This window comes from Rhincodon typus, chromosome 28, assembly GCF_021869965.1.
Source record: "Rhincodon typus isolate 14 chromosome 28, sRhiTyp1.1, whole genome shotgun sequence".
Taxonomy (NCBI): domain Eukaryota; kingdom Metazoa; phylum Chordata; class Chondrichthyes; order Orectolobiformes; family Rhincodontidae; genus Rhincodon; species Rhincodon typus.
In genome coordinates this window covers 28,802,194-28,830,186 of record NC_063359.1, presented here as the reverse complement: position 1 = coordinate 28,830,186, position 27,993 = coordinate 28,802,194, and the positions used below count along the sequence as shown (strand labels likewise).

At 40.0% G+C, this 27,993-nt stretch overlaps 1 protein-coding gene across 3 annotated transcripts in view; it reads left to right on the top strand.

Moving 5' to 3' along the window:
• si:dkeyp-72a4.1 (uncharacterized protein LOC100148058 homolog) overlaps window positions 1–27,993 on the top strand; it is a 426,843-nt gene that overhangs the window by 290,128 nt on the left and 108,722 nt on the right. Inside the window, exon 4 of one of the 3 annotated variants that reach the window (XM_048613462.1) lies at window positions 1,693–1,781. The exons of 1 other annotated variant lie outside the window; for it this stretch is intronic. In XM_048613462.1, the coding sequence (XP_048469419.1) occupies window positions 1,693–1,703 (11 nt within the window). In that variant the 3' untranslated portion in view covers window positions 1,704–1,781. Of the gene's footprint in view, window positions 1–1,656; window positions 1,782–27,993 lie in introns of those variants that run through there. One more of the 3 variants, XM_048613461.1, reaches the window with a different exon arrangement.

Sequence of the window (27,993 nt, the reverse complement as noted above, 5' to 3'; positions counted from 1 at the left end):
GATCAGCTGAAATAGCAATTGTCCATGAAAGGCTTCTGGAACTCATCCTCTTCAAATCCTGAACAAACTGTCTGAAGAAATCTGAGATACAACCATCTGTGCCTAGTGACCAACTATATTGTTCAACAAGAGGGGCTTTGGAGAGGAGACAGAAACAAAAACTTTCCAAATGTGAACACAGAGACCAATTACAGTGCTGCCCTCACTAATTCAGCACAGACCAAACCTGTGACACACTTCATGAACAAAAACAGAAATTGCTGGAAAAGCTCAGCAAGTCTGGCAGCATCTATAAAGAAAATATCAGAGTTAACGTTTTGGGTCCAGTGACCCTTCAACATGGGTCCTGACAACCAGTACTACCACTAAGACTGATTAACAGGTTCCTTTATCTCACTTAGTGTCTGTGTGACCGTATGTCTTATTTGTTGTCGAGATGTGGATGATGCTCAAAAACAGTTCTTATTGGTCATTAAAAAAGCAGCGCACAGCAAGGAGTTCTCAGCAAGTTTAAAATAGTACACAAAGCATCAGGGACTTTATTGTAAAAGCAGCACAGTAAAATGAGGTCCTGGCAAGTTTACAGGAACTAGTTCAATCTATGGCTCCAGACAGGACCAAACGCATCCTAAGAGAACTCCAAATGTGATATCATGGGAAAACAGGTCATTGATTGGTGATTAGTTTTGATGGTCTGTCTTTTAAAAACTCATTTATTAGTAATTGTAAGGTTTTACAAGTAGCAGCAAGATTTATTTGCAGTAGGAAAGCTTATTAGAAGTAGTTGGGTTTATTAGTTTATTTTTGTCTCAATTTATTTTAACGTATAATAAAGGTGGTAGAGCAGATGATCTATTGCAGGTGCAGTATGTGGTTGCTGGTGGATTGCCTGATAAAGCTTGCTGGCTGCTAAGAACTTGATAGGTCTGGGTGAGAAGAATTGCATATACGGAGGTGAGGGAATGTGTAGTGTCAGCAGCCCATTTTATTCTTGTAGAATTTGGACAAGCAGTCTTGATGCTCTTAACCCCACAAAAATAGTTTTAACAATTATGTTTCTGGAACATTGAATTTGTTCTGAGAGTTTTTACTGTTTTACTGAGTGTAGCATCCCGACAAGTGTAGAGATAAAATATGGTTTTGTGATTTACTAAAGTAAAATTTTGAAGCTTGAGAGCATTTTGAAGAAGCTGTAAAATAGAATGTAAAGGATATAATGTTACTTTTAAAAACAGGATGCAAGTAAATCTATTAATATAATAAATGTGACATAGGATGTATTCTTTGACATTTTGTGTGAAAACAGTGCAGATGAGTTTGGATGATTATTGCCACTCTTTAGTAGCTTCATAAATGGCATCTCACTTATAACCATTCCTTAATTTTATCATGTTGCATTTGCGAGTAAAGACAGCACAAAAATAGTAAGGAACAAAGTAAAAATATACTTTTAACAGCATGATAATTATTAATTACTGACAATCATCTCACCTTGCTGGGTAAGTGAAGAATGATAAATTCTGAGTCCTGTTCTTTTATGTCATGAATTGCTTGAAGAAGGTTTAAAAATCACAAACTTCATATTTTTACAAATGTTTTCTTTCATTTTTTGTCTGTTTCTTAATCAACTCCTTTCCTTCCCTATTTCTCTTGCAGACCTCATTTGACCCTAATTCATTATCTTTCTGACAGATACACTTTGAATGATGGGAGAAAGAAAGTCCCAGGTGTCTTGTTATGCTCTGTTCTGCTTTCAGCTCACATTTTCAGCAACATCATGGCAAAAATGGTTTTTTTTAAATAAACATGATTAAACAATCCTGACCAGTAAACTCTGACCCAATATGTGATGAAATGTTTATGATTACTTTCAGTTTAATATTAGAAGGAAAGACTCTCTAATTGTATTAGTCCTGTATAATTAATGATGCCACTTACACTATGCAGAGAAGTAACATTGCAACAATCAAAGACCAATGACAGCATGGATGTTTGAACTATTCTTTTCCCATTGATTAATGTACAGGAAAAAAAGGAAAATTTATTTTAACTTGAACAGCCAAAATGATTTTTGTTTATACGCTTATGTTCTGAATGTTCACTTTGGAAAAGATAAGTATTGTATGGGATATTCCTGTCACATAGTCACCAACACAATTTATTTTTGGTAGAAACTCACTAGCATTAACAGCTTGGCATTCACAAACTCTGAATTATACACTTTAAACAGGACATGATGTTATAGAAATTTGAGCTAGACCAAAGTTATCTAATGCTCCTTCAGTCACTAAGTTGCATCTTGGTCACTAATGTGAATGACCACAAAAATCATAATGTCTATTACTGAATTGGTGTTGTGATCGCTGTAGAGATTGAGAATTTGTTTAAAATGCCTTATTTTAAGTTGTTTTGTTTTGATTTGATTTTGTGTTTCTAATAAAGCTGTTATTCACATGCAGTATTGCAAATTTGCATTAACATTGTTTTGTGTTGCTGTGTGACCCAACTGGTACCATCTTGGAGTGGTCCCTAACTTTTCCTGATTCTCCCTCTTCAGGATGTGGTTTTTTTTTCCTGTGGCCCTGGACTTGAAGCTGCTGTCACTCTGTAGGTTGTTTCCTGCTTCTTATTGATTATCTCCTGAGGCCTTGCTCACAATGAGGGTTTGAGAGAGGAAAGTGATGAATGGGAGGGTCTGGAAGCTAAGTTAATGGTGAGCCAGAGGGAATGGAAGAGGAGGTGAAAAGTGGCAGAGGGTGGAAACAGAAGAGAATGAGCAGGACTAAATAGAAGGAGGTAACATTTGTTTGATTTTAGTCATTGCTTTGTTTATGAGTACAGTAATTTAGCAATGTACAACATTTGCATTAGGACGGTATAATACTTTTTTTTCTTGTGAGAAAGGTCCTGCACAACCTGAGTAAAGCTACTACATGTAAGGGAAAATCTGATCTGTTTAATATTGATTCAGTTAGAATTGTACTTTTCCAGAATCTAACTGCAATCTTAGAGTCATAGAAGTCTGCAGCACAGAAAAAGGCCCTTTGGCCCATCCAGCCTGCACCAGTCATAATCTAACCATTCTTATCCCATTTTCCAGCATTTGGTCCATAGACTTGGATGCCTGGGCATTGAAGGGTACACCTAAATACTTCAAGATTGTGGGAGCTTCTACCTCAACCACTCTTACAGGCAATGAATTTGAGACTCCCACCACCCTCTTGGTGAAAAGAGTTTTCCTTGCATCCCATCTAAACCTCGTTCCCCTTACTTTAAATTTATCTCCCTGGTCATTGATCCCTCCACCAAGTGGAACATGATATTCCTTCCCCCTCAGTCTCCTCTGCTTCAAGGGAAATGATCCCACTCTATCCAATCTCTCTTCATAACTAAAACACTGCAGCCTAGGCAACATCCTGGTAAATCTCCCCTGCACACTCTCCAGTAGAATGTGGATGCCAGAACTGTACACAATATTCTAGCTGTAGCCTAACCAATATTTTGTACAGTTCCAACATAACCTGCCTGCTCTTCAGCTGTATGCCTTGCCTAATAAATTATTCCATATACTGCCATAACCACTTTATTTACCTGTCCTACCTTAAGGGACCAGTGGACATGCACACCAAAGTCTCTTTGATCCTTGGTGCCTCCAAGAGTCCTACCATTCAAGTTTCCCTTGCCTTGTTTGCCCTGCTGAGTGCATCACCTAACACTTATCCAAATTGAATTCCATTTACCATCTATATCCTCCTGTAATCTAAGGTAATCCTCCTCACTATTTACCACCTTACCAATTTACATATCATCAACATTCAAGTCTAAATCATTTATATATACCATAAACCTATGGCTAGAGAGGAATTGAAAATTATTGCCAGCGTTCCTGCTATTCCTCCATTGCCTCACTCGACAGCCTGCAATGCGTTTTGTCCGTCTCTGGAGAGTTATCTGTTTTTAAGCCAGCCAGACCACTTAGAACCTCCTCTCTGTCTATGCTATCTTTTTTAAGTATATCACAATCCTTCTCCTTGGTTTCTGTACCCACATCGTCTCTCTCAAAATGAACATCAACACAGTATTCATTTAGAACCCCACCTATATTCTCTAACTCCATGCACAAATTACCACTCTACCTTAATAGGCCATACTCTTTCCTTTGTTATCTTTTATAGGATAGGATAGTCATTTGATAGCGCAGAACTTGAGGATTGTTGAAAAAACACATGTTTTGTTGAAGCTTTCATCTTCCATCCATTGGCACATGTTCAAAAATATGAATGTAAGGGGAAGCAACATTTTATACTGTATGAGAAAAGAGTACTGATTGGTTGTGACGTGGACTCTGAAAGGCATTGCAATAGAGAATGCACCAGATATACGATGAATGGCAGTAAACTGCAAAGTTTCATTTAAATTTAAACCAGGCATGCTGACTGGGCGAGATATTGCCCTGAGGAATGAAACATGGAATTAATGACACTTACTTTGTTAAAGTTGAATCAGGCACAATGTGTGTGTATGTGTTCTTTCTGTCGGCAATAATAACATAGGTAACAATGTATTGTAATAATATATTTTCCAGTACAAACTAGTACACCATATATTGTGAGCTGAGCTAACAATCTTAAATTGGCTGTTAGCCTGGTTCTTTGCACACTCTAGATTATTTAGCAGATGCTGTCCAAACACAGAATCACATATAATGTTGAGCAGTCCGTTTTGAGCTCTGCAAGTATCGTCTAGTTGGGCACTGTCACTATCTTGTTTGTTGTGAATGACTGAATGGACATGATATTTGATGAGATCCACCAGTTTTGGGACATGTGACTGACATTTGTAGCAGTACACTGACACTGAAATTCAGTGTATTTCTACATCTAGACACTATTGAGCTTGAGCATCTGGTTGTCAGAGTTAGCCTGCTCCCTGGCCACACAAAACAACTGGCAGTTTGTCATATGCAAACATTTATGGAGAATCCTGTAACCTGATCTCAAAAATGGCATCGTCTGTATGACACTTTAACCTTTCGTTCAGGTAAAAATGCTGATTAGTTATTCTTAACTCCCAATTCTTCCGTCTGGAGTAGTTCAGTTGTTTGAAGCACGACTGTATATAATCTGATCCTTTCGACACTTTTCTACCACTCACATTCTCCACTGTTTACACCAAAGTTATTTCATTGTCACTAATCATAACTCCTTGCACTTTCTTCCTGGTTAAACACACTAAGCCTTCCTTTCATCTCTAACAATCGAAGCACCCATGCTTGCTGTTAGAGAGACTGCAAAACAGGTCACATGACCCTTTATTTAAGAAAAAGGGTCCCAAAGCATAATCTTTTAAAACTCATATATGTAATACCAGGGAAGTAGATCGAAAACATAAGTTGCTTTTTTAGTGCAGGCCGTGTCTCAGGAGAGTGACTTCAGTGCCCCGCTGTCTCATGTTTATGCAGCCAGTCTCACTATAAAGTAGCTGAAAAGTAAATCTGGTAGTTTTCTCATGTAGGCTAACTGTTGAGTTTTACTAGTATAGTTCCAGGAAGAACTGGGATTCTGACTATGTGGAAGCGCCAAATGTGTATATGCAGTAATGATACTGTGATTTCACAGTCACCTTGGAATAGTGTGTTTGCTTCTTCCTTGGAGACTTGCAGTAATCATAAAAACAAATTTTAAAGAAACAAATCTTGACATGCTCTAGAACAAAATCTGCTTAGCTTGATTTTGCACTGACATTGAGATTTCTGCATTGTTCTTGCACTGCCGTATACCAATGTAAAAACATATTAGTGAACAAAAGTGGAAAAGTTGGTGTAAGATTATTTAAGCATACACTAGTTCCACTGAAAATAACCACAGAAACTAGTTTCATTGGTACTTGTCAGATTGGTTCAATGATGTCATTTCCTGGTTCGCTAATGTGTTTTTGACAGTCATTCAGATTATTGACCAAGACGTAATTTTGAAACTGAAGGCTGTAGTACAGATATGGGTTTTGACTTGCCCAAGTTGCAAAAAACTCAATTTATTTAAAATATATTAATATTATCTAGTTTAATACATATTTTTTCAAAGATTTGTAAAGTCTCACTTAGATGGTTGTGGTCTAAACCCCACTCCAGTTTTTGAGAACACTACGCTGACACTTCATTGTGATATTGGGGGAGTATTCCACCTTTCAGGTGAGATGTTAAATCAAGCCTTTGCCTGTGTTTATGATTTGGAGGCAAGCAGAGCAGTTACCCCAAGCCCTTTTCAATACTATTCCCTCAAACAACACTTTTTTTTCCTTCTTGATCAGTCACTCAGGATTAAAGATGACTTGCTTCAACTCCAGTTTTTTGGGTTCTGAGATGGCAGGTAAATCCAATGCATGATCTGCATGTTCTGTTACGTGCTGGCAGCTGGTGCTTGAAGGATCAGATAGATGAGTCATTTGCAGATTGTGTCCATTCTAAAGCTTGGACTTTGTCCCTGTGTGTTCTTAACAAAGCCCTCTTCTTGGCGCCGCCTTGGATGGACCTTCTTGCATTTTCTTGCTCACTAACCAGAGACATGAAATGATGCATCTCATTCTGTTTGCTATTCATAAATTGACTGTCATGTCATCCTGCAAATAACAATGGTTGCACTTCTAAAGTACATCATGAGCTAATAGTGTTTTGGAATGCCCTAATTCATGAAGGCGGAAGCTTTTTTCCCTAAATTTTGTGGCAGCTGCAATGTAAAAATCAGCAACCAAGCAGCTAATCAAATTTAAAGATTGTTGCCTAAAGTACTAGGTGATTCTGCAGCTTATTTGTAAAATAATGAGTCTTTCAATATACAAGAAGGCTAGTAATCGGGCCCTGGCAGTCATGAAATTCCTTGTTGCAATATTTTCTCCAGGGAAAGGTGAGGGCTGAAACTGAAGGCAAAGAGTATAAATGAGAAAAACGTACACACAAATGGCAATTCAAATGGTGTTCTATGTTTAAAGCATGCCATTGAACTCTATGTACCCCATTTCCAGTCCTTAAAATAATATCAATAGGGCTATTCACTTTAAATATGCTCTTCCCGTTGGGAAAGTGATTGATTGCAGACAAAGGTTTCTTGAACAAAAGGGCTAGAGTCTTAGTTTTGGATGTAAAGAGCACAGAGAAACACTGTTCCCTTGTCACAATGCTTTTAGCTATTTAATGTATTCCAGAGTACATGACATAAAAGTTAGTTGTGTAATTTATTTCAGAACCATGACAGACATAATGTAAATAGCACAACAGAGGCATATCTGATAATTATAGTGGTACCAACATAAAATACAAAGTGTAATTTCTTCAGTAAATAATTTCAAATGACCAATAATCAAAAGAATGATTTGGAATGGATTAATTACACTAGCATTAAAACAACTTTTTGTAAGACAACACTTATCATTGTAATAGAGATTAGAAGTTGCGATGTACATATTTGCTCCTTTCAGGTGGCATTGAAAGTAGACACTGTATATACTTTTTTCTGCCAACAGTAGTTGGTTTCTGTCCATTTGTTTCAGCGGGTTGAATCTTTTTCGCTAAGTCTGAGTTGTATCACATTTTTGGAGGGTCTTTCATTGCGCAGCCTTCTGGGTTTTCTTGCCGTATCTTACCAAACTTGTCACATTAATTACCTACACCGCCCGAATGGCGTCTCTAAACATTGTTTCCAGAACAACTCACCACTCAGTGGATATTTGCTCAAAGACCAGAATCCAGTGCATCTGTACCATCTTTAAAACCTGTTGTACAACTGAACGAATACAGGCTTTCCGAAATTGCTCTGATTGTTGATGTACAAAATCTGAACATGCCAGTGAAAGGGAAGATGGCACCACATTTCTCCACCAGAGTCCTAGATATCCTGGCAGATGGGCTGGTACAAAACAGAGGTGTCCTCTTCTCAAAAGACCAGCAAAGGAGGCTGTACTTCCAAACTGCGCCAGCCTAGACTGAGGTCACCAGCCAAGCCTCTGGGGTGTGTAAAATTGGCCAGTAATGCAGAGAAGATCATTGACGTCTACTGTGCCAGGCTAAGTGCCACATTCTCCTCTCTGCCACCTCACACCCACTCTATCACTCACCTCCCACCAAGAGCCATGCTCTACCAATCTCATTATTGCATAAAACACCTTCCTCACTCACTTGTGCCCTCCCGACCCAGTCTCCCACAACAATAACCCTGCACGCTGTCCGTGCTTTCACCTTAGTCTTTCAGTACACTTCATCACCTTTCCTACATATGCACTAGCATTTACTGCCATTCCACCCCCTCTAATCTCACTTGGTGGCCCCCTTTTGCTCATTACAGGAAAAGAAAAGGACGAAGAGAGCCCATTCTGGATGGAAGGGTGCCCAACATCCATGTCTTCACCTATTATGAGACAATTTTGGCTATTGCATCAGAAGGCTGGGTTTGCTCCTGTTTGGATGCAGCAACATCCATGCCCTGCAAAATGATAAGTATTAGTCTTTATTTCAATGCAACTCTCGCATTAACCTCGCTGTCATTCTCAATCATTGCACATCACTTCTAAATGCTGGCCGCAATGTCTTCTGTTTTGTTTTACAGGTTCCATTAGTCTCTCCTCACCCTCTGTGGAGAAACACCTAACTCCCCAGAAACCTCATCTTCCAAGTAGAAGAATATAGAAGCATTAGCAAGGCTGTTTCCTGCAATCCCCACCAGCCCACATACTTGGTGGAAACAGTAGACAAAGAGACTGTGGGCATAAAATATGTGGATATACAGTCAGGATGGCTCCTTATATCTACACTGCTGTCCAAAGAAGAAATGGTCTAAGCAGCCAGTGCTTGGAGGACTGCCGGAGATTCTGTGGTGCTTGGGGGACTGCTCATCCTTCAGGCAGGAGATCCTGTGGTGTTGGCGATCAGTGATTTCACCCAAATGTAGAACAGCATCAGCAGACAGGCATATGGGATGCAATGGCCCTAATTGCCCACAGGCTGCACTAATGATTTCTGTAACCATTTGGCTGCCATGGACAGGCTGGTAGCTGCGATGGAGAACCAGGCCCAGCAACCTCAGGGCTGCTGGAGAGGTTTACACATGTGTACTCCATATCTCCTTAGGACTGAAAGCATAATGGCAGGGGTTGGGCAACCTTGACTCCTGCCTCACAAAGAAAAGGGCAGTGCCAGGAAGCACTCAGAACTTCTACAGAGGTGTCTGGATCCTCCACCTCCACCCTGTCCGCCAACACCTCCAACCCTTGGAAGTTCAAGTCAAGAAGGGTCAACTTGCCTCCGGCATGCCTAATGCCAAGGAGGTGCAAATTTTTTTTTAATTCGTTTGTGGGATGTGGGCGTTGCTGGCATTTCTTGCCCATCCCTAGTTGCCCTTGAGAAGATGGTGGTGAGCTGCCTTTTTGAACCACTGCAGTCCTCCTGCTGTGGGTTGACCAACAATGCTATTAGGGAGGGAATTCCAGGTTTTTCATCCAGCGTCAGTGAAGGAGCGGCGATATATTTCCAAGTCAGGATGGTGAGTGACTTGGAGAGGAACTTGGAGGTGATGGTGTTCCCATATATCTGCTGCCCTTGTCCTTCTAGATGGAAGTGGTCGTGGGTTTGGCAGGTGCTGTCTGAGGATTTTTGGTGAATTTATGCAGTCCATCTTGTAGATAGTACACACTGCTGGTACTGAGCATCTGTGGTCGAGGGAGTGGATGCTTGTAGATTTAGTGCCAGTCAAGCAAGCTGCTTTGTCCTGGATGGTGTCAAGCTGCTTGAGTGTTGTTGGGGCTGCACTCATCTAGGCAAGCGGGGAGTATTCCATCACACTCCTGACTTGTGCCATGTAGATGGTGGACAGGCTTTGAGGAGTCAGGAGTGAGTTATTCGCTGCAGTATTCCCAGCTTCTGGCCTGCTCTTGTAGCTACTCTGTTAATGTGGTGAGTCCAGTTGAGTTTCTGGTCAATGGTAACCCCTCGGACGTTGATAGTGGGGGATTCAGTGATGGTAACACCGTTGAACAACAAGGGTCAGTGGTTAGATTGTCTCTTATTGGTGATGGTCACAGCCTGGCATTTGTGTGGCACGAATGTCACTTGCCACTTGTCAGCTGAAGCCTGGATATTGTCCAGATCTTGTTGCATGTGAACATGGACAACTTTAGTACCTGAGGAGTCACGAATGGTGGGCATTGTTCAATCATCGGTGAACATCCCCTATTCTGACCTTATGATGGAGGGAAGGTCATTGATGAAGCAGCTGAAGATGATTGGGCCTAGGACACTACCCTGAGGAACTCCTGCAGAGACGTCCTGGAGCTGAGATGATTGACCTCCCACAACCACGACCATCTTCCTCTCTGTCAGGTATGACTCCAACCACCGGAGCATTTGCCCCCTGATACCCACTGATTCCAGTTTTGCCAGGGCGCCTTGATGCCACACTCGGTCGAATGCAGCCTTGATATCAAGGGCTGTCACTCTCACCTCGCCTCTGCAATTCAGCTCTTTTGTCTATGTATGAACTAAGGCTGTAATGAGATCAGGAGCTGAGTGGCCGTGGCGGAACCCAAACTGGGCGTCGCTAAGCAGGTTATTTCTGAGCGGGTGCTGCTTGCTAGCACTGTTGATGACACCTTCCATCACTTTACTGATGATCGAGAGGAGACTGATGGGGCAGTAATTGGCTGGGTCAGATTTGTCCGGCTTTTTGTGTACATGCTTGGGAAATTTTCCACGTTGTCGGGTAGATACCAGTGTTGTAACTGTACTGGAACAGCTTTGGTAGGGGAGTGGCAAGTTCTGGAGCTCAAGTCTTCAGTACTATTGCCGGAATGTTGTCAGGGCTCATAGCCTTTGCAGTATCTGGTGTCTCCAACCGTTTCTTGATATCACGTGGAGTGAATGGGATTGGCTGAAGAGTGGTATCTATAATGCTGGGGACCACTGGAGGTGGCCGAGATGGATCATCCACTCGGCATTTCTGGCCGAAGATTGCTGCGAATACTTCAGCCTTATCTTTTGCACTGATGTGTTGGGCTCTTCCATCATTGAGGATGGAGTTATTTGTGGAGCCTCCTCCTCCAGTGAGTTGTTTAATTGTCCACCACCATTCACGACTGGATGTGGCAGGACTGCAGAGCTTAGATCTGATCTGTTGGTTGTGGGATCGCTTAGCTCTGTCTATCACTTGCTGCTTTCGCTGTTTGGCACGCAAGTAGTCCTGTTTAGTGGCTTCACCGGGTTAATGCCTCATCTTCAGGTATGCCTGGTGCTGCTCCTGACATGCCCTCTTGCACTCTTCATTGAACCAGGGTTGATCCCCTGGCTTGATAGTAATGGTTGAGTGGGGGATATTGCCAGGCCATGAGGTTACAGATTGCGCTGGAATACGATTCTGCTGCTGTTGATGGCCCACAGCGCCTCATGGATGCCCAGTCTTGAGTTGCTAGATCTGTGCGATATCTGTCCCATTTAGCATGGTGACAGAGCCACACAACACGATGGAGGTTGTTCTCAATGTGGAGGCGAGACTTTGTGTCCACAAGGACTGTGCGATGGTCACTCTTACCGATTACTGTCATGGACACAGGCAACTGCAGCTGGCAGATTAGTAAGGATGAGGTCAAGTATGTTTTTCCCTCTTGTTGGTTCCCTCACCACCTGCTCACACCCAGTCTAGCAGCTGTGTCCTGTAGGACCCGACCAGCTTATCAGTAGTACTGATGCTGAGCCACTGTTGGTGGTGGACATTGAAATACGGAGATGTCCATGGAGTAGGCAGTCTGTTTGTCATTGCATGGGTTTGTGACGTACGCCCTTTCCCTTTAAAAGCCCTTTGATCATTGTTTGCTGGAGTTCACTCCCTCACAGGTAGAGTCGCTTACCTTGCTCACTCTGAGTGTGGTCGCAGATGTTTTCTTCTTCTTTGCTCACTTTCAATTACCAGCACGACGGAAGGTGACAATAGTGCTCCTGTGCCAGTGGCTTCCAGCCTCAGTCTGAATGTGCCATTGAACCCCAAATATCCATAAACTCCTTTCCTAAGTAACCCAATCTGTTAACTTCACAGGCTTCACACTCCAAGTCCCGATCCAACCTATCTACATGTACCCACACCAGGCTACCTTTCTATAAAATCCCCGCAACCAGTAGAGTATGAAGTAATCATGCTCTTGCTCCCCCCACCATCTCCACTGAAGCCAGAGTGCCCCCTGAACTTTGACCCCTGCTCCCCACATTATCCTCTCTTCACACATGCTTTACCATATTACTCGCTGGCAAGCCCCGCTGGCCCCCCTTCACAATTACATTGCATTCCTTCCCTGAGACTATAGCCCCTCAGCCCTGAAAGCTCAGTTGTGGAGGCTTAGTCCCACAATAATGGCTGCAATTGCTTCCATTACTTGCTCCCTTAGTTTCTATGAATGGACCCAATGACTGACTGTAGCCCACCCTTTCAACTGAAATAACAGGATATCCTCGAGCATAATGTCCCAGATCTCTGATTGGCCCATGTGTTTGTCCTCAACTGTTTTAGCCCTACCCCTCAGACTTGCTGCTATGCACAGACTGACCATGACCTACTTACTGCACTGCAGAGGCATGGACCTCTGACCACGAACACCCTGACTAGCACCTGACCGTGGCCAGTTCCATGGTCTGATCAGGGAGGCTATCCTCGTCTTACTGTGCCAGGACACACTGACTGATAGGGGACTTCAGTGAGCACAACAGACCTAAGAGTTTAACATGTGGCTGCCTACTTGCTGCACATGCAATGTATTAGCAATATAAGCTGCTAACACATGGGACTGGTGTGAAATTGATGTAGCAAGGTAAAGTTAGCAAAGCCCTACCAGACCGTAGGACTCCTCTCTTAATAGAGAGAGATACATACAATAGTGGTGGTTTAACCTGTGAGTCACCATGCCTAAGGTGAGAGGAGAAATTGAGAAGGAGACTTCTTCATGGTAACCTAAATTGACATGGGAATTGAATCCATGTAGTTTGCATCACTCTGCATAACAAACCAGCCATCCAGCCACCTGAACTAACCAATCCCATAAAGGTAAAGTCATTATAGTCTTACCAGACCAAAGGACAGCTGTCTCATTAGAGAGAGAGAGGATTGCTAGTGGTTTAACCTGAGGGGCACTATGCCTCTGGTGACGGCAAGGCTTAAGAAGGAGAGTCCTTTATGGTAACCTCAGCTGGTGTGGGAATTGAACCCATGCTGTTGGTATCACTCTGTATTGCACACTGGCCATCTAACCAATTGAACTAACTAACTGACATAGCACCGTGCCATACATCAAGATGTGTGCCCCTAGAATGAGAACTGCTGAGCAGAAAGGCAACTGCCTATTTCTATGATTGCATTAATTGACATGCAGGTTAAGGTGGGGATGCTGTGAGCATGCAGGTAGGTGTGAAGTGAGCAAGCACTTGGACAAAAAGTGAGTCCTGAGTTTCAACCTAGTCCTGTAGGTTAGCTGGGTGCCTGTCCCTGCGTGCAATGTGGTCTGACTGCAGCCTTTCAATGCTAGTTGCTGGTGCTCCCTGCAAAGTAGGCATGTGCTTCCAGAGTGCACTGCCAATGAATAGAAGACATGGCAGAATATTTGTGATAGGTTGGCAGTGCGGAGGTCACTCAGAGCAACTGGATGAGTTGAATCCACTAGCTACCTGCTCTTGTTTTCTTGTTGAGTTTTCCTGATATCTAGCTTGTTTGGTGAGTTTTGTAAAATGGGAAATGGAATATTAAAAAGGTGAGTTTGGTTTTAACAAGTGTTAATCTCTATCATTTGGCTCATATCACCACCTACTGCTTGTGGAAAGTATAATTTGGAGTGAGATGTTTTTCAATGTTGAGATTCTTGTCTGATTCTGCCATACATCTCACCATAGCCCACATCAGGTAGACCACTAAAATCCCACCCTCTTCTGTTTTTGTCATTAGTTTCTTATCAGGTAGACTTTTACTCACACCATCTGGGTTTGAAGTCTCACATTGACAGATTACAAAAAAATGTCATTTGGTGTGTAAGATTGCACACAGATCTGACTGGCTGTTCTTCTAATTTACATTAAAGGAAGGAAAATGCGCTACCTGCAAAATTTCCTAACTGCAGTTCATTTAGATGTGCTTAATGTCAAGGGCTGAAAAGTATCTAAATTTTTCATTCAGTTATGTGCCTCTATCGTAAGCTATTTTGTGTGCTGTTATTAGCCATCCACATCCTTTTTTGCCCACCTGTTCCTTTATCTCCTTTAACATCAGTGTTAACAGTCCATGCTTATTTCCAACTCCAAATAGGATCAAAGCAATTGAGCAGAAATTAAAGGAAGGGAATTATAATCAAAGTATTGAGTCAAAAAAGTTAACACGATTGTGTAACTTAAATTTGCAGAAGTTGATATTTGTAAAATCACAAACATTTCACCTAATCTTAGTGAAAATATAGCAGAGCAGCCACTAGTGAAACTCCCCGTTGACTCAGAAGCTGATCATAATTGTCTAGTTTCTAACAAAATGTGGATACAGACCCATAACAGGAGCAATGTACAGTTGGTTCTGCCACAGCACAATAGGTGCCTTCCTGTGCAACATCGTGTTATACAAAATCACAGTATAGAAATAATGGAGCCTATGGGAAAAGCCGGGCTGGGGCAGACCACCAAAAAAATCACTCAAAATCGCTCAAAACTCACTCAAAAGCCTAACACAAAGGATAACACAGTTTGAATAAATGTTTAATTCATATCTAATAATGAAATAAAAGTAAATTTAACACCTTACCTTGAAAAATGTGAAGATGACTTGATGGGGGAGGAGGTTTTGAGATTGCTGTGTTGTTAATACAAGGGCTGAGGATCATCGTCATCATTGTCATCGTTGTCGTCGTCATCGTCATCATCATCATCGTCATCATCATCATCATCACCTTCAGGTGCAGTTGTGGTTGCAGGGTTAGGGCGAAAAATAGTTAATCCAGAAGTGGATGGCTGTGGTTCATTGTGTTCTGACTGTTTCTTGGGGTTGGCTTAAAAACGACTCCAGTTTTTGTTGGTTTGCCCTTTTTCTTCTTTCATGAAGAAACTGTTCATAGGGTGCCAAATATTATTCCGCGAACAGCTACCCTGCTGCGTTCTGTATTGTAATTGTTGTCCTCTAAGAGCTGCAAATTCTTGTCAACTTTCCTCAGAGTAGAAGACAAAATAGAAGTGGAAAGTTCTCGTGGTGCTGCATCCTGGACTTCATCTTCTTCATCTCTAGCTTCCACTTCCCCCTCAGTGACAAGTTGTTGTCGATCAGTAGAGAGATCTTCACAGTGGGACTCAAGCAGCTCTTCAACATCCTCACTCTCCACTTCTTCAAATCCAACTTGCTTTGCAAGATCAACACAATGTTCTCTGATTCTTGGGAGCTCCTTTGACAGATCAAAGGTTTTGAAATCTTGAAAAGAATCTGGGAGAAGTTTCCACCAAACTGCATGCAAGCAGTCCTTACTGACATCACCACAGGCCTGCTCGATAATGTCAATTGCATTCTTGATGTTAAAGCTCTTCCAAAATTGAAGAACACTGTCCTTATCTCCCTCACTGACTGCATCAGCCTCTTAAACATATGCCTTAAATAATAAGCTTTAAAAGCTACTATTGCACCCTGGTCCATGGGTTGAAGGAGAAAGGTTGTATTTGGGGGTTAAAATAGCACTTTGATGTTTTCAGAAAGTTCACCAGTGGTGGGAGGATGGAATTGCACTACAGCCAATGCATTTTAGAAATAGCGTTCCCCTATTCGTCAGTTGTGTTATGGTCAATTCGCAATGCCAGAACACACACTATAGTGAACCGACTGTATTTTGTGGTGAGGTCATTTACTTGACTTGTTTGTATTAATGACACCGTTGCAGAGAAGAAAGGTATGGTATAGTCAGACTCTGGTATTTAGAATAAAAATCATTTTAAAATGATGAATGTGAACTTGTTTGTGTACCTTAAATACTTCAACGGCAAATGTACAATCACTAAAGAAGCCTCCTTGTAACATAACAGTCAGCAGCTGCTGTATGCTTCCTGGTGCCACCTTTTATTAAGTAAATTCAATATATTAACTCTCGAGGCAATTTCATGAATTTGAGACAGGCCTTGAATTGTCTTGCAACTTGAGGAATTGCCCTGGAGCTTGAAAGCAAGTCTGTTTAGAATTGCAAGTCTAAAGGAAGGTCAAACAATCCATTTTCAGTTGAACAACCATTGTAAATAGTTTTTTTACAGGCACTTTGTGTGTGTCTTTACAAATAGAAAATTCAGTTTAGTAAATTAAGTTCCTAGAAATTCAGTCCGTGGAATTGTAACTATTATGTACAATAATGGTTAAAATAACAAATTCTAATGCATTTTGAATTGGTGCCAAATAAAGTATGTGCAGTGTAAATGCTATAATGTTAAAATATCATGACCATAGAGTCATACAACATAGAAACAGGACCTTTTTGCCAGCATGTCGGTGCTGACCAACAAACACCAAACTACACTAACCCTGTTGCCTGCTATGCCCAGGCATTTTAAGTACTCATACAGATACTTCTTACGTTGTGCGAGTACTTGCCTCCACCACCCTCTCGGGCAGTATGTTTCATATATTTAACTCCTTCTGGGTACAAAAAAAGTTCCTCACATCTCCTGTAAATCACTTGCTCCTCACCTTAAACTTATGCCCTCTGGACTTAGATAAATTAGCCGTGGGGTAGCAGTTCTCATGATCTACCCTGTCTGTGCCTCTTGTTATTTTGTATACCTTAATCAGATCCCCCCTCAGCCACCTCTGCTCCAAGGAAAACATTCCAGTCTATCTGTCTGTCCTCATAACTGAGTTTTTTTCATCCTAGGTAACATCCTAGTACTTATTGGGAGTAAATTCCATCTGCCAGTGCTCTGCCTAATTTAACAGCTGATCAATATCCCCATTCATGGGGAGACGATGGCTTAGTAGTGTTATCACTGGACTGTTAATCCAGAGACCCAGATAACATTCTGGGGACCGGGGTTCAAATCCCACCACGGTAGATGGTGGAATTTGAATTCAATAAAATATCTGGAATTAAGAATCTAATGATGGCCATGAATCCATTGTCAATTGTCAGAAAAACCCATCTGGTTCACTAATGTCCTTTAGGCAACGAAACTGCCATCTTTATCTGGTCTGGCCTACACATGACCCCCAGAGCCACAGTAATGTGGTTGACTTTCAATTGCCCTTTGGGCAACTAGGGATGGGAAATAAATGCTGCCTAGCCAGAGACATCCTCATCCCGTGAATGAATAAAGGAAAACGAAAGTCCAGGTGAATCTCCTCTCTACCCTCTCCAGTGCAATCAAGTTCTTCTGATAGTTTGGTGACCAGAATTGAATTGCACAGAATGTTTCATCTGTGGTCTAACCAATGTTTTATAAAGTTGGAACAAAACATCCTTACTCCTATATTCATTGCCTTGGTGAGTGAAAGCAAGCATCCCATATACCTTCTTCACCACCCTTGTCTCCCTCTGCTGACATCTTCAGGAATCTATGGACTTGCACACCAGGGTCCCTCCGTTTTCCCTAGAGACCTACCATCCATTGTATATATCCTTCTCTTATTAGATGTCCTAAACTGCATCACCTCGTACTTATCGGAATTAAGTACCATCCACCGTTGCTCTGCCTAATTTAACAGCTGATCAGTATCAGACACTGGGCTGAGACCATCCTCCACACTGTCAACAACACCATCAATTTTCGTGCTATCAGCAAACTTACTCATTGTACTTTGTACATTCAAATCCAACTTGTTAATGTCCGTAACAAACAACAAGGGACCCAGCATCAGTCTGTGTGGTACACCACTGATTACAGGCTTCCAGTTACAAAAACAACCCAACCTATACGCCTCCTATTTGTAAACAAATTTTAGATTCAGTTTGACAACTTGCCTTGGATCCCATGGGATCTTATTTTTTGGATTGGCCTTCGATGTGAGACCTCCCTGAAGTCAATGTAAAAATTTAGTGAACATTTAATTCTTTGAAAGATTATTTATTAAAATATACTTTGAATCACAAGTTTCAGGTGAGGGGCTTAGGATCATCAAATTTCTATGTTTGTCGAATTTACTTTGTAATCTCCAAAGCCATTGCACATGGTGTATTAGGTTATATTACAGATGTGAATCTTCTATAGCATTTCTTTTTGCCCTTGGGCTGTACACCTGATACGGAATGTATTTTGTAAATATAAGTCAATTACAATCATATTGAGGTGACATGCTGCATGGGGATAAGTTGAATATTTCTGCAAATTTTGTAAGTTGAAGGTTCAAATGTTTTCATAATTATTTTAATAAATTTTATGAACGAAGTACATTTTTGAGGGGAGTTAAAAGGTCTCCTATGGCATTGTATCTTGTAATTCAAATAACTAAAGCAGCAGATGTGGAAAATGAGAAGGGCTTTTCATCATCTTCCAATTGAACTAATCAAAGGTTAAGGTGGATTTTGTACTTTGCCAGATCATGAAGCATGTTGTTGTTAGGTAAACATGGTCAAACCAGTTAATTTATTTATTGTTTGATTACTGAGCTTTGCAAATTCGAAAGTGTAAATTAGGTATATAACATTTCTGCTTTACAAAAAATTGTTCATATCCACAATTCACTATATTATTTTCCTGATAAATGTATTGTTCTTGCATTAAAGAGAGATAATATTAGACAAATATTTCTGTTGCTGTTTACAAAGAAATGTTAATTGCACTGCTGTATATTGATTTATTGACACCATTTTGGAGTCTTTGGAAGTGTGTCAGCACTTTCAGGGGTCTCCAGCAAAGAGAAATATTTAAAAAGCACTTTGAAGAATTGTTGAATGATTTGAAAGCAGCCCAAATAGGGCGTCCACAATAAATACCTACAACATATTACCAATGCTAACTAATGCGTGAGCCAGCTCTTTAAATCAATAAAGTCCAACGATAACCTTGCCCTTAAACCATCTATTTACGATGGCAAACATTATGATTTCAAGATCACAAGTGGGAGGGCCACCAACACATGGTATATGTTTTATTATGTTATCACTTAAAATTCCTAAAGCAGATATGTAGTAAAGTTCCAAGTTTAAATTTTGGTTTGTGTTAAGTTAACTAAAGGAAACCTGGGAGTGCTAAAATTATCTTCGACATACTTAAACTAGATAGATAGGGGAATTAAGCAAGAACTCCTGTTCCTGATCATTATCTCATAACTTCAGCTGAGAGTGAATGTTTGAAAGCATGACTGTGCTCAGCAATGGCTCACATCTATCTGGCAACCAGTCAATGTTCTCAGTAACTGAATGGGCACTACAGTAAAACACTTCTGGGATTTGTACCACTAGTGCATAGGAATGAACAACATAATAAGGCATAATTAAGGAAAGCTAATAGAATGTTATGTTTTATTGTGAGGGGATTTGAATGCAAGTGTTGGGGGAGGTGGTTATGCTTCAGCTATACAAGGCATTGGTGAGGCCACAAGTGTTCAGTCCTGGTCACCATACGTACAGAAGGATGTTAATGTATTGGAAGCAGCTCAGAAAAGGTTTACCAAATCAATGCCTGGAATGAGGGGATTGCCTTATGAGGAAAGCCTAGATAGACTAGGCCTGTATCCTCTGGAGTTTAGAAAAGTCAGTGATAACTTAATCGAAACATAAAATACCCTGAGGGGCCTTGATCAGGTAGATATGGAAAGGATGTTTCCTCTTTGGTAAGGTCTAAAACTAGGGGCCTTAGTTTAAAAATAAGGGATCACCCATTTAAGACAAATGACAAACCATTTTTTTCTCTCAGAAGGTTGAGTGCTTTTGGAATTCCTTTCCTTAAAAGGCAGTGGATGCAGAATCTTTAAGTATTTTTAAGCCAGAGGTAGACAGATTCTTGATTACCAAAGGGATGAAAAATCATTGTGGATATGCAGGAATATAGAGTTGAGGTCAAGATCAGATTAGCCACAAGCTTATTAAATGGCTGATTGGCCTGCTCTTGTCCCTTGTTCATATGCTCATATAATTAAGAGTGCTTCCTTCCCATTGATATTTGCCTGAGTATTGATGGCATCTCTTCAGCCACTCCAAAGTTGTAGTGTCCATTGCTTGTATGAGCCAGTAGAAAATGAAAACACACACTTTATCATTGGTGACATAATGGAACAGAGAGGTTTCCAAGGATATCAAAATATTAATAATTTAAATAAAGTTGATCACGAAATAGAAACCAACCACAGCTAATGGAACTGCCATAAGTATTTGAATAATTGGAGGTCTTAACCTTATAAAAGAAAGTTCTGAGAGTGGTTGGAGAATCGAGCATCTTTAGTTGATATTATTGTATTGGTGCAAAAGTGGCTTTGAATAACCATTCAGGTTGCATAATGTGGCGGTTTATTGTTCATTGATAAACAATTTCCTGTTAGTGTACATGGAATAACAAAGCAGTTACTGTGCTGTAACCTAATTACTGGGGATATTATTTTAAAGTATTTGGTCCTGTTGTAACTCAAACTTTTAAATCGGGACATTTTTTAAAAGATTTTGTTTTGGGGAAAAATAATTTTATTCTATTTGTAGTTTTAAATAGACCTTTTAATATAAATTAACTGGAAATCTGTAAAGGTTTAATGGAAGAATTACTAATCTGAACAACAAATAACTGTTAAGAATTAGTTATGATTATAGCAGTGTCTTTTTGTGAAGGCTTGCACTATAGAATTATTGGAAAAAAAGGAAACTTTACAGCACAAGAGTAGATTATTTGATCTATCATGTCTGTGCTGGCAGAAAAAAACAACTGTAATCTTGCCAGCTCTTGTTCCATATCCCTGGTGTCTATGGCCCTTAAAGTATATATCCATGTGTTTTATTTTGAATGTGATAGGATTTCTGTCTGTGTCACTTTGTGTATTCCAGATCCCGCCATCCTCTAGGTGAAAAACATTTATCCTCAATTCCCCAATAATCCTTTGCTTTTAAATCTATATCTCCTGATTTATTGACCTGATTTAAGGTGCTTCCTTTCTGATGTCCTCATATTTATATGTCAAATAAATCACCCCTCCACCTCATCTGTTTCAAATTAAAAAAAAACTCTCCAATCTTTCCACATATCTAAAATTTTCTATTCTTGGTATCGTCCTTGTAAATCCTTTTTCTACACTTTTGTATGATCACTTTTCTCCTGTCGAGCAGTGTACAAGACTGCATAGCGTGCTCTATTTACAGTCTAATTAATGTTCTCTACAGACCTATAATAACCACTCTGTTGTTGTAATCTCTGCTTTAGCCAGGTAAAAAAAAGTACTCTGTAAACTTTGTGATCACCTTATCTTCCAACCTGCTACCATAGATCTTTAGTCCAAAGTCCTTTTGTTTCTTTGCACTTCTCTGAATCTAATCATTTATTTTCTTGCCTCGTTTGCCCTGTCCAAATGCATTATTGCACATTTCTTCAAATTGAATTCCATTTGCTACTTTTCTGCCCAGCTGACCAGTCTATTAACATTCCAAGAGTTTACAACTTTCTTTAATGCAAAGGTATTCTTGGGAGGCGTTTGAAAGTTCCATTACAATCTTCAGAAAAATTCAGAAAAATGGCGTAACTAGGAGGTCTTTTTTTAATGAACACCCCCATGAACATGTGACAGTCTGTGTCGTACCTAACTTCACTGCACCCTGTTTGAAACACTGAGATTGCTTGGGCATCGTTAACCCCCCTACTTATATATCTTATTCACACTGGACTTTATTAGGTAATCTTCCACAGATTCCGGCCACTTCGGATCATTGATGTGCTGTATTTTCTGTTCCTGCTTGGCTTATCATTAAGTTGTTCGTAGAAGGTGTTTGCTGCCGTATGTGGAGGAGCACAATAAGTGCATGAATCTATCCAAAAGGATTAATGCATCACTTCACAAACATCCTCTTAGGTTCTACAGATGATCAAATTAGACTGACCAAAAATTCTACCATGAGAACATGTTATTAATGCTTATTCTACCATGAGAACATGTTATTAATGCTTATTTAAAAACTAACTTGTTGCTGTGCTTTTCTGGAACTTGCTGGGGATGCCAAGTAAGTGCACTTGTGTGCAACTTACAGTAAAGTGGTGGAGTTAAGTGATTAAGGGAATACAGGGGATGAAGACAAATAGATGTTCTGTTGTTTTTGCTTTTCCTAAACTTTTCCAGCCTCAGGAATTTATTGCTGCTCTGCTACAGGAGAAGGAGCTGGTTATTTGGTCAGTATCTGGTAAGTCACAAAATCTATTCTATTCCTGTAGTTTCAAAATAGTATAATAACTGGTGGTAAAGTCAATAAAATATATAAGAACATAACGTAAAATTTATTCAAAAATTAAGTAATACAGATCAGATACAACTTACAGATTTGATTATTGAGGCTTAATTTCTCTGGATTTAAATCTTTATAAATTGATGGTAGCACACAGGTGCAGCAGGTAGTCAGGAAGGCTGATGGAATGTTGGCCCTTACTTTTTGGGATTGGAGTGTAAGAGGAGGGAAGTCTCACTACAACTGTCCAAGATGCTGGTGAGACCACATCTCAAGTACTTTGAGCAGTTGTATTTCCCTTATTTAAGGACATCTATCATTTCATTGGAGTCAATTCAGAGAATGTTCTCTGGGATAGTCTGTGGCATGGTGGAACTTGTTGGCACCCTACTCACTGGAGTTTTAAAGGATGAGAAGTGATGCCATTGAAATGGATTCTTAAGGGGCTGAAAGGACCTTTCCTGTCATGGAAGTGTCTCAGGCCAGAGGACATAGTCTAAGAAAATGAGGCAGCTAATTAAGACTGAGATAAGGAGGAACTTCTTCTGTCGGAGGGTTTTAGGTCTTTGGAGTTCCTTGCCACAGAGACCCTGTGGGGGCAAAGTCCATGTATATATTGAAGGCTGAGATAAATAGCTTCTTGATCAAGAGTTATGGGTAAATGCAGGAAAGTGGGCATGAAGAATGTTGGATCAGCTGTGATCCTATTGAATGGCAGAGCAGATTTGAGGGACCGAATGACCTACTCCTGTTCCTGTTTCTAATGGTCTTATTATGATGCTGTTTAGAAACAGGTTGGAAACATTATTTTACTGTGTGTTTAAAGAATTGTCCAAGTGATCTTCTGTTTCTCAAGTTTGTTTTCTATTTTTGTTTTGAGTAATAAACATCTGCTTTTATAAAGAATTTCTGCAGTCCCACATGACTAAATGCTGGCAAATGGGACTAGATTAATTTAGGATATCTGGTCGACATGGATGAGTTGGACAGAGGGATCTGTTTCTGTGCTGTACATATCTATGACTCTAATTAATTCCTTAGAAAACATCAAGAATAGCAGGACAGGTGATTTGTCAAGGAGTCAGCAAGAGGGTAAAAGGTACTTCGGAGGGACAGGAATGTGGATATTTATAGTTAAATCAACAATGATCTTATTGAATGGTGGAGCAGGCTTGAGGGCGCTTAGTGGTCTGCTGTTGCCCCTGATTTGTTTGTATGAATTTGATAACCTCCACTAGACTTAAGGCCTGGGCAAAAGACAGACTATCTGTGCCCCCAGTGGTTTGTGTGATCAGAATGATATTATAATTAAGTGTCATCCCTGACCTACGCTGAACTTATGCAATATTCCAGGCATGTGCAACTTGCTATGTAGGCTGAATTATGCCTTCAATTATAATTTTGGCCATACTTTCCTTTCTTCATTTCATTGAACGCTTATAATAAATTGGTGCCTTTTATGATTCACTTCAGTATTTTACAGCACAGAAAGAATACATTCAACCTAGCTGCACGTAAACCTTCCTCCACATTAATTCCTCTTGTCCTGGTAACATATCCCTCTATTCCTTTTCTCTGTCATATGATGATTTATTCTTTTTAGGAAGTCTTTTGGTATTGTTGGTAGCCATCTGAAAGCACTGCGAGTGCTCCAGTTCATTGACTTCTGAGAGGGCTGATAAGACCATTGTGCAAACTGTAGACTCTGCTGCATATGGGACAGATGATGATGAAAGGTTGAATGAATGGATTGTTTGGAGGTTTACGCACTCCCTTCAACACCTTGTCTTTGGTGCAACATGGTACTTAACAAGTCTGTCAACGTGTTTGATGCCTTCTAGATGAACATTTTCCATTTTGATTGGTCACAACTCAGGAATGTTTGATCTCTTCAGGGATGCTTTGAGAATATTCCTAATTTCTGCTGTGTCCTGGGAGAATCCCTTTGAGATCAACTTCTGAGTAGAACAGTTGCTTCGGAAGTCCTTGGGAGGCATATGAACCATGTGTTCTGTCAACTAGAGGTGGTTTTAAGTGGTTACTGCCTCAAAATTGGGCAAGTTGGCTTTGGAGAGAATGCTGTTTTAGACTGCTTTTTATGCTAAAGGACTTGCAGGATCTTGTGAAGCCACCATTGCTGGTATATCTCCATTGCTTTCAGGTGCTTGTGTAGTTTGACCAAGAATCCAATGGAAAAAGCAGCATGCTGCCCCATAAACTGTGACTTTAATCTCAGGGGTTAAGGTGCTGGTCTCAAATGCTATTTTTCTCAGTCAGACAAATGTTGAGCTGGCACATTGGAGGTAATAATGAAGTTCATCAGCTATGTCTGCCTTTGTCAAGAGAAGGCTCGCAAGGCACAGAATTATCCTCATTTTCCAGGATTTAGCTGTTGTTCTTACTCGAAGTGCGGATGTTTGTGCTGTAGGAACTGGAGCAGGACCTTAGTTTTCCATATGCTTTGAGAAGCAGTTGACAATGACCCCGAGCTCAGTTTGGGTCATTGTCCAAATGCACTTATGTCACTGTCCAAATGACTTCCTGATCTGTTTAAAAAATTACCTTCATAGAATACATCTACATTCATCTGCCTCTATTTTGAAATACAATTTCCAAAATATATATCGTACACTTGCATTTTGTTTTGTCTACCAACTCAGTCAAAACTTGTACTCAACCCAGCATCTTTATGAGCCCTCTACTTATTCTAAAGGTGGATTCACTGATCAATAAATCAAAATATCACTGATGTTGGTAAAAGAAAAAAACTGCTGAACGTCTTAGTTAAGTAGCATGTGCAGAAATGCTTTGGTTTGCTGTATGTCTGGCTGCTTTCCTTCCATGTGTGAAATTGAGAGAGCCAGGTGCTTCTTAATTGTATCAGTTCTGTTGTAGTGTCACTCAGTTGACGTTCCACCAGAAGAGTGTTGCTGGAATCCACTGATTTATTTTATTAGTATAGCATTGCTGGCTACTTCTCTTAAAATTATGTACAGCTCCAAGTCTCGCATATGGAAGTGGTTAACAGGAGCTCCCAAGTGAGCAAACTGGCTGTTGTACATTTCAGAGAAAGAGTATTTTTTCTGACTAGGGAAGTAATGAAGGATATATGGCATCTTTGGCATCAGTGTGACTCAATCACTTTTGACTGAATCAGATGGTTGTGGATCCCAGTCTAGAATATTGAACATACAAATACCCATTTTTTTCAGCTGAAATGTTGCGTGTCCTGTCAAATACATTAAAAAATCATTTCTCCAAGAATAGCAGGGGATTTCTTCCTGATGTTCTGGAATCTTTATATCTCAACCAAAATTTTAAAATAGATTATCCAGTCATTGCTCTTTGTGCAAACTTGCTGTCTGCAATTGGCTGTCATGTTTCCCACATTACAATATTGACTTTACTTTACAAGTTAGGCCAATTATACTGAGGCTAAGAAAGATTCTACATAAATCTTTCTTTCCTAACTAACATTGTAGAGAAATCAGAAAGATTTTAAAGTTTTCTTTGTTTTACTTCTGCAATACTACTGATTGAATGCAAGAAGCTTAAGCAAATGAACGACTTTTTGTCACCTAGGAGTTTGATTCAATAGAGGAATGCATCCTTGCTCTCTAGATTTATGAAGAAACTCTGGAAGACCAACTTGTAATGCAATCCTCGGACTTAGAACTGTTGCTACACAAAGCTACCTTTGACTGAATGTGAGTAATATGGTCCCCTCATTGATGGAAATAAAAATCATGTGTCACAGACCTCTGCAAAAATCTTGCCACAGACAACCAGATGGGGACAAATTATACGTTCATTATCACATAGCTGAAAGTCAAAACGACATTATATTTTGCTACAAAACTGGCAAGGGTGTAATTAATATTATAGTGAAACACAGGGGAACATAGAGGTCTGAACAAGCCATTTCAAGTTTTCTTTGTGACTCATTTGTGTTCTTCCAAGAAGTGCACTCATGTTTCTTGATTTGAGACTTGTAATATAGCATAAAGAAAACTGATGTATTTGGCTGCTGAACCGCCTATGTAGTACAGTTCTTAAATCTTTTCGAGGTGCAGGAAACCGGATTTCATTTTTCTATATTGCTTGACTGCCAGATGTAAGTGCCAAATATCTTAAAAATATACAGTGCTCTTTCAGGTAAAAAATAGGTGAGTGGTAAATGTTGAAAAGTTGAAGTGCAATGGTCATCTTATCACTCATTAGGAAGATCTGAGTGTCCAAAATATAATTTTGTTTGGATCATAAACTTACTCATTGGGAACAACCTGAAGAAGTTTTGGCTGTTTGTGACAGTAGCCCAGGTTCTTCTACCAGTAACAAAAACATCATACCGCAGAGTGTATGTACTGCATAGAGAACTATGGATGAAATTTCAATCACTTCTAACCTGTCACAAATACCATACCCAGGTACGCTTCTTTCAGGTATTGAAAAACTGAACATATATTACCTACAGAAATATTAATAAAATTATATTTCATAATTTCCCAGCACACATACTTATTGAGCAGCTATTTCTTTGTATTTGATAATTTGAGATGTCTGATATTCATTGGCTACAGAAAAAAATGTAGAAAATCTCATGCAGAATTTGAAGGTGCTGTTAACCTTTAAGTAAATTTGTTTATATTGGTTATTAAGAATTTTTAAAAAGGACTTTGCAGCTTTTGATGTACAAATGGACTTTCTTCTTGAGACTTGAATGCAATCTGGGATGACTGTGTGACCTTGAGTAAATGTGTTACTGACATAAACGAAAGATAATTGCTTCCGAGAACAATCACTTTAGTTTGTGCAGTATTCATTCCTCCTTGTCATAATCCAGATCAATATATCTAAACTTTCTGGTGAAATTACACTGGTTTCTCCCTGCTTTCCATGATCTTCCTTGCATTTACACATTAAAATGATGAGGATATTGCCTACATAACAGGATGTGCTTTGTAATGGTGTGTAAATTATGAAAGTGCTTCATCTCATATGCATTCTGTTATTTGTGCCATTCATTTTTTTAGTCTTCCATGAGTCCCGAATGAGCCAGCGTTTGTTGCCCATCCCTTCTTGCCTTTGAAAAGTTGCCACTTGGGTATCCAGACCTGTTATAAGTGGCAAAAGCTTTTTAAAGTTTTAAATGGTGAACATGACTTTTGCGGTCAATTGCCAAATGATTAACTGCACGCAGATTGACACCTTTTTTTAAAAAGGTCCATATTTCTAAAAGTATAACTGACTGTATAGAGAACCTCTGGCAAACTACAGTGTATCAGATCTCTCACTAGCATGATTTTGGCACCTCCCCCTCTTGGAGAACTTCACTGAAAAGGCTGGGGAAAGTGCTGAAAAATTATTCTTCCCCAAGGATGTTAGCCAGGTCAGAAATATATTTTAGTGATGAACAGAATTCCTGCCTTGTTTAAGATGTACAGAAAACTTGACCACTATTCTACCATCCAATGTGGTGTGAATCTGGGTAATCTCAATGCAATTCGTCAGTACAAAGTATAATCATCTAACAAAGTATAACTAACCATCATTCAACATTAATCAACAGCAATACTTGGATAGGCCAATGGAATAGCTATAGTGGAGAATGAAAAAGGTTTT